General features: G+C 34.3%; 1 protein-coding gene across 1 annotated transcript; it reads right to left on the bottom strand.

The window, feature by feature from the left end:
- On the bottom strand, nucleotides 1,325-7,325 carry LOC105163229 (elongation factor Tu, mitochondrial). Its single transcript, XM_011081498.2, has 12 exons — nucleotides 7,022-7,325; nucleotides 6,664-6,739; nucleotides 6,421-6,513; nucleotides 6,258-6,332; nucleotides 5,017-5,121; nucleotides 4,843-4,933; nucleotides 4,550-4,755; nucleotides 2,892-2,975; nucleotides 2,643-2,705; nucleotides 2,499-2,561; nucleotides 1,907-2,147; nucleotides 1,325-1,597 (listed from the first exon to the last, which is right to left on the bottom strand). Exons 1-12 carry the CDS (start codon nucleotides 7,201-7,203, stop codon nucleotides 1,527-1,529), a joined length of 1,350 nt encoding a protein of 449 aa, XP_011079800.1. The 5' UTR covers nucleotides 7,204-7,325; the 3' UTR covers nucleotides 1,325-1,526.

Here is a 7,467-nt window from a genome sequence, read left to right as displayed (position 1 = left end):
CGTGTTGGAGCCCTGAAAGATCCGCTGGCGATTAGGTGACCCAATAATCAGAGGAGTTTCGTGATTTCAAAATTGGCGACTTCAGTTTAAAATTGCTCAAGGTTGAAACACTACTTTAAATAGAAACTACGCTTCAATCCCGCTTTCTTTCCGTATACTTCTGTTTTTTTTTTTTATAAAAAGATAAAGAAAAAAATATGTGCTAAGGTGATAAGTATTTTCTTTTTTCCTTGAAAAAATTTGCACAATGTTATATTATGTAATGTATAATAATAACTAGTTCATACCATGTCAACACAAGTGAGAATTATATAAATTTATGAAATATAAAATAAATAAATAATAAATAATCAGAAATTTAAAAATAATATTATTTATATGTATAGATAATTACATAAGTATATTGAATATAAGAGTATATTTACATTATTTTACTAACCAAGCTTTACCTAAAAAACTGAATGAATATTTTAGATAAAGATAATCAATGGTATATTGCCCAATATTTTGTTTAAATATTATTAAAATATCAAAATAAAACTTAAATTGTATTACTAACTGATTTATCCAAAAAAAACAAATATCTAGTGAATCTTTGAAATAAAGATAAACAGTCATCCATTTATCTAAATTTAAGTAAAAAAAAATTATTTAATAAATTAACCTCACTTGTAATTACAATATATTCATTTCAGGAAAAAAACCAAAAAAAAAACTCAAAAGACGCTTGTGTAAAATGATAAGTTAATCTAAAATCGATCTGTCTGAGTGGATAAATCATACGTTGTGGTTAATGCGATTGAATTTTGTCGAAACGAAAATTGCATTGAACCGTAGAGTTCTCATGCAAGTCACGATAATGCAGATGGAGTGGAAGCTAGTCTTACACTTTGGCCGTGCTTGTTTGCTGAAAGCACAGATGTGAGAATACAAGATAGTGTTGGTTGCTATTTCTTAATCAATTAGCTAGATATCACTACCGGATTTCTCCTGCTGACCCAAGATCTTCGCTTCATGAATTTTCAAATTTACTCATATGAAGACGTTCAGTCGAATGTCGCTATAACCAAAACCAAGTTTCATTATGTAATCGTTTCTTCTTCTTCAGCCTGCTATTCCAATCAACACTAACCAAAAACAGAGTTGCATGTTAACATGAACGATATGACTGCAGATTTCAAGATTATAGCATAGGAGAGCAAAAATATTGTCACGCATGAACATTATAACAACGTAATCAGTACTTGAGGTAACAACCACCACCACGACATTCCAAAATTCTCTTCAATTCCAGTAAACAAAATAGATGTGATGTACATATGAATTATCTGGCATGCCAAAGCAATTAGTAAGATTAAGGAAAAATTTAATTATTGATGATACAGATGAAACCATTTTGCAGCAGTGGCATATATTAGCAATCGACATGCTCAATAACCTGTCTTCCCTGAACAAGAAACTCGTTCATTCTAACCCTCTAGTGAAAAAGGAAAACGGGCAAATTAAAACGCCTGAAATAAATTATCTCAACTCATAACTTTTGAAACTACTCCAGCACCAACAGTTCTGCCACCTTCCCTCAGGGCAAATCTTTGTCCTGCCATTAAGAAAAGAATTGGGTCACAACAGAGGCATCACAATAATACATCTAATCCACAGTTATTAAATTTAGGGTTTGGCAGCTGAAACTAGACGCATCTAATGTATTTCCTTCAGAAAATATATAACCAAATTGTTCACATTTTCCTCAGTGAATAATCGATGGCTAAGTAAACCATTGTAGAGAAAGAAAACCAACCTGCAAGTAATCATAGACGCTAATATACAGACACACGCAAATTGAATGGATCAAAAAACTAAACGCCAAGCAAACATTCCATGGCTAATACAACAAGCTTATACATACCTGCTTCAAGAGGAACTGGGTAAATAAGCTCAAAAACAGCAGTCACATTGTCCCCGGGCATAACCATCTTCACATTTTCAGGCAATTCGACCTTACCAGTAACATCAGCTGTTCTCATGTAAAATTGAGGTCTATAATTTGAGAAGAAAGCGGTATGGCGACCACCTTCCTCTTTTGTGAGGACATATATCTCTGCCTCAAACTTTGTGTATGTTTTTAGAGTACCAGGTTTTGCAATTACCTACAGACAATGATTCACACAATAAATAAATAATAAAAAAATAAATAAGTAAAAGAAGTATTAGATAACTACAGGCAGAATAGAGTTTGCTTTCATTGCTTGGTCCCAAATGGGAGTTTTACCATCCACTGCAAAAGCATTTATGTAATGGATTTTTGAGGATAAGATATCATATATCCAGATAACATATAAATGTTTAAGCACCTTAGTATAAGAGAAGTGGAAATATGAAGACATTGACTCATGAACGGAGAACTTATATAAAGAATAGACTATAGAGAGTAACCAATTAGAGTGACTGGTCACTACAAGTCCCATAAGAAAATAAAGTTGCCAGTCAAAGAGACTTACCATCCCTCGTTGGATCTCATCACGTTTCAAGCCGCGTAGAAGTAGTCCTACATTGTCTCCAGCCTGCCAAAAGGTAAAATTTGAAATAACTAATACATGCAACATGAAATGCATTAGAAAGGCAAGCAGAAACAGAACCCTCACCTGGCCAAAATCCAAAGTCTTCTTGAACATCTCAACACCGGTTACTGTAGTTTTAAGTTTGTTCTGCAGCAGAAAGACATGCCGGCATCATAATCCAGTTCACCGTATGGTGGAATAGCAACATATAACCCAACTCAACTGTATAAGAAGGCCCCAAAGCTTTACATAAAAAATGAAGCAGTAGACTTCCTTGAAAATACAAGAGAAGTGATGGAGCTAGATTAAGGTTTCAAAAAAACTGCTTCTCACCTGTGACAGTCCCAAAATCTCCACTTCTTCCCCTGGTTTAATTACACCCTGTTCTACACGGCCGGTTGCAACAGTTCCACGGCCCTTCAGAATACCCAAAAGAATATCAAACTTACACAAGGTACAGAGTGCTCATTAAAAAAAAAACACACATAAGGAACAAAGAAAACATTGTATTGAGATCTCTGTCCTATGTTTGGTTTTGTGTCTGCACACCTTCACTAGGTGTGCAGTAATTACTTTTGGTTTTTTTTTCTTTCTTCTCTCTTTCTTATTTTTGGATTTCTTTTCTCTCTCTCTCTTCTTTCTTTTCTGTCACTGTCTCTGCAGCTTTTTCTCTTTCTTTTCTTTCTTCTTTCTTCTCTCTCTCCTTTTATTAATTATTTTTTTAAAAATTATTTGTATTATATGTATTATATATTATTTAATATATAATATATGTGAAATGTAATTAATAATTAATACTAAAAAATAATTATTAACTTATGAAACCATTGATATTAAAGATATTTCCTATCAATGCTACTTGGTTAAAATATTTAAAACTTTTCTACCTAACGGAAATATTGTAGCAGTTGCGTACACTACTGACAATGTATCAATATTATATAACTAATTCGTATTTTTATCACTTCAGTTATCTATTAAAATATCAGTTCATATATAAAAATCTAATGAATGTATTTTCAACATGTTATATAGTGCATTTAACGCTTGATTACAAATTTTTTCAACTTAGACCATTTAAATCTTTTGTACTCATAATTTTCCTATTTCAATGAAATATTTGAGAAGTTTGAAAATTGAGGACAATATACCAATAATACATACTTAATTCTAAATTTTTTATTTAAATTTTATATATTATGTTTTTTCATTCCAAAGATAAAGTCTAACAAAATCATTTTGGAGACAATACTACAATGTATTTAATTATGCATTAAAATTATAATTATTATTTAAAATATAAAAAGAAATGTCTCAATAAAAAAAATTACTTAACATAAATATATATTATATTTCACTAACAAACAAAATACTATATACATACACATATATATTACTAAATATAAATATTAAAAAATATGATTTGACAATAAACAGTAACTCTTGTCTCCCAAGTCCCAACATCAAACCTACACCACTTATTTTACAATATTTTATATAATATCAAAACACAAATGCAAACATACCATCTATCTCAAAACACATACTTACTTATCTCTATTTTTTCTCTCTCTATCTCCAAAACACCAAAACAAAAACATTCAAAACATTAATCCAAACATAATGTGTGTTTTTTTGTTGAATAGCTATCATTGAGAAGAGATTTTGCACACAACAAAAACCCCAGAACCTCATCACCATTTGACAAAAGCAACTATCTTCTGAACTTAGGCTATTACAGATCATTCAACATTCCCAAACTTACCAGAAAGGAAAAAAACAAAGATTAACTAATAGCTGAATAAACTAATAACAGAAAACAGCAATATTAGCATGTGATCAGCATACTGACAGTAAATTATCAAAATGTGCAACTCCACTAGCAGCTGAAACTAGGAAATACATAGTGCATGTTTAGTTGAAAAAGACCTTGAAACTTGAGATGGATAGTTCTTGAGTAATGTGAAACATGTACAAAGTGTATCAGTTACCTGAATGGTAAAAACATCTTCAACAGGCATCAAGAAAGGTTTATCAAGTTGCCGTATGGGATCTGGAATATATGTATCTACAGCTTCCATTAATTTTAAAATAGCCTTTTTCCCAATTTCTTCATTTGTACCCTCCAATGCAGACAAAGCTGATCCTCGGACAATCGGAATGTCATCCCCAGGAAACTTATAGAAGTTAAGCAATTCTGCAAGCACGATAAGATGATGCAAATGAATTGCACCTGTCAAAGTGGAGAGTATAAGATTAAGACCATATCCAAAATTTTACTTACCACGTAGCTCCATTTCCACAAGTTCCAGCAGTTCCGGGTCATCAACAGCATCAACTTTATTAAGAAAGCAAACAAGTGATGGCACACCAACCTGCAGTAAGAGTCAAGGTTGATAACCTAAAAAATAGTGAAGGTTCTTTCTGCATAAGTCAAAATTCATGTCAAAGTGAGAACCTGGCGAGCAAGCAAAATGTGTTCCTTAGTTTGTGGCATTGGTCCATCCGGGGCAGATACAACTAGAATACCCCCATCCATTTGAGCAGCTCCAGTAATCATGTTCTGCATTATGGTTAAAGTCATCAGAACGCGAACCAACATCCACAAATAACATGATTAGCACAATTAATAATTACCCTTCTTTAGAAATTGAATTCAGATTTTCCTTGAATAGGCCAATACTAATTCTTTTATACACTAATAGTCAAAGATGCAAACCAATGGACCCATTTCAGAGGTTTTTCTCAAATTGTTCTATCAATTCATCTGTTTCGGTTTTTTGAGAAGATTTGATTACATGAGTTTGTGTTTAAATAGGTGGATTCAAACGTCAAGGCGATGTTAAACATAGAACGAAAAACCACTTCAACTGTAAAACCAAATATGACCAATAAGACCTCAAACAGATTTTGCTATGTCATCAGCTTCAGGTAATTCTCAAAATTGAGCTGGATCTGAAAAAATAACAGCATCCTATTATTCTTGCATCTTGATTATTCAATGTTAACCCTTAAGATTTATATTCTCAGGTTATGTTCATCTCAACAAGCACGGGGTCATCACTTGATTTTGTTTCCCCAACTAACCCCAACTAAAAGAAAAATGCAGCAGTCACAAAGGAACAGGTTCAGCGAAGATTCATGAGGTGTGGGAAACCTTGAGTGATTCTACATTAAGTAGAAAGATTCAAGTTTAGGAAAAACTTGAAAAACACAAAAATCACCACCAATCCAGAACTAAAACTAGCCAGTTTAGTAAGTCAACAAGCTCGCTCCAACAATAGGCCCTGAGGTGCTCAAAAAGATTTTTTGCTTAAGATCTATAACAAAAATAATCAGACAGGCACAATATAAAATCTTGCAGAGCTTTCTTCTTGCTTCTCGTGGTATTTGCATACATTTTTCTTCTTGGGAGCTGGGGGGAGTCAAGCACAAGAGAGCCAAAACCAGTTGAAAGGCACACAAGCTTAAAAGTGGGAAATGAATGAGAAAAACATGTTTCCTGGAAAATGTAATGGAAACTCAGATTGAAGGATGTTTTGTTCTGATACCAAAAGTTATTGAAGCCTTGACTAATAGCCTATTACCATCTTCAGAGCACATTTATTCACTCACTTATAGCAAATAACCAGGAAACAACTATATTGACCAAACAAAATTGATAACTGTAGATTAAAAAAAGTAGATTTTCGATCTCACTTTAACATAATCTGCATGCCCAGGACAATCTACATGAGCATAATGTCTCTTCACAGTTTCGTATTCTACATGTGCCTGCAAATTAACATACACTTTATTATTAAGCATGAAAAGCACTCCAAGTAGAAGAAATACAGGAAGAGCAAATAGAAAAGACTCCAACCGTGGCTATTGTAATCCCTCTCTTCTTCTCTTCAGGTGCTTTATCAATTTCATCAAAGGCAACAGCTTTAGCTTTCCCTTCTTCTGCTAAGACCTTTATTGGAGCAATTTCAGGCGCCAGGCAAGTAAAGTTACATATACAAGATAATAAACGGCACAAAAAAGCAAATGAGAGATATCAATAAAAATCAAGGATGGGAAAACTGTACAAGTACAAAAAACTCCTAACGATTTTCAATCCTACCTTGGTGATTGCTGCAGTTAAGGTGGTCTTCCCATGGTCAACATGGCCAATTGTACCCACATTCACATGAGGTTTTCTGCCATTAAGTAATACATCAGTAAATATATGCAAAGTATCAATTTCCCAAAACTAAAGTCCCAAATTCCAATTTTCAAGCTTTCGTCTATCCAAACGCACACCAGAAATCCAAAACCAAATCGTAATATTAATGCGTATAACATTCACGGAATGCAGAAATCCTCTACATGAATAAATAACCAGAATCATCATCTCAGGGCGCCGTTTAAAACGCCGGAGCAAATGACAGAAACGAATATAAAGAAATGAATACGTCCACAAACAAGAGTACGCGCTTTACGTGCGAGTGAAGGTGGCCATCGATCTCCACCAAGGGTTGGGAGACTGATGTGAAGCGATCGGCGATTCGGATGAAGAGAACGGCGAGGAGACGGCGCATCCTCGGCAGCATGACGAGTAAATTCGTGGCGAAAGAGCGAACAACCGCTTCGAATTCGGGTTCCTGACTGCCGCCGACGCCATTTCAGAGTAACAGAGCGAGACAGTGATCGGGGGCCGGAAGTGGGAAATACTTGGAGAAGAAGAAAGAACAGAGAGCTCAGTTGCAGAGGTTCAGGGTTTTAGGCCAAACCTTGCTAGGGTTTTCTGGATTTCGCCCAAGCTACGACGTCGTTATGCTGCCCGGTTATCAATGGGCTGGGCTGTGTAAGAGTACTTTTCTTTGTAGTTGGGCTTATTGGCCTATGGGCCTTGTAACTGGCCCATATTTAGCTCTGAGAAAGCAGA

This window comes from Sesamum indicum, linkage group LG6 (assembly GCF_000512975.1).
Source record: "Sesamum indicum cultivar Zhongzhi No. 13 linkage group LG6, S_indicum_v1.0, whole genome shotgun sequence".
In the NCBI taxonomy this organism is placed as follows: domain Eukaryota; kingdom Viridiplantae; phylum Streptophyta; class Magnoliopsida; order Lamiales; family Pedaliaceae; genus Sesamum; species Sesamum indicum.
This window is presented reverse-complemented; position numbering and strand designations above follow the sequence as displayed.

What these genes read in the sequence shown, in the direction of transcription:
- LOC105163229 (XM_011081498.2), bottom strand. Translation starts at nt 7,203, where the DNA reads ATGGCGTCGGCGGCAGTCAGGAACCCGAATTCGAAGCGGTTGTTCGCT. An exon ending in ATGGCCACCTTCACTCGCAC is followed by an intron (nt 6,740 to 7,021) that starts GTAAAGCGCGTA and finishes ACTTAATGGCAG; the next exon opens with AAAACCTCATGTGAATGTGG. An exon ending in AGATTTTGGGACTGTCACAG is followed by an intron (nt 2,706 to 2,891) that starts GTGAGAAGCAGT and finishes TTTCTGCTGCAG; the next exon opens with AACAAACTTAAAACTACAGT.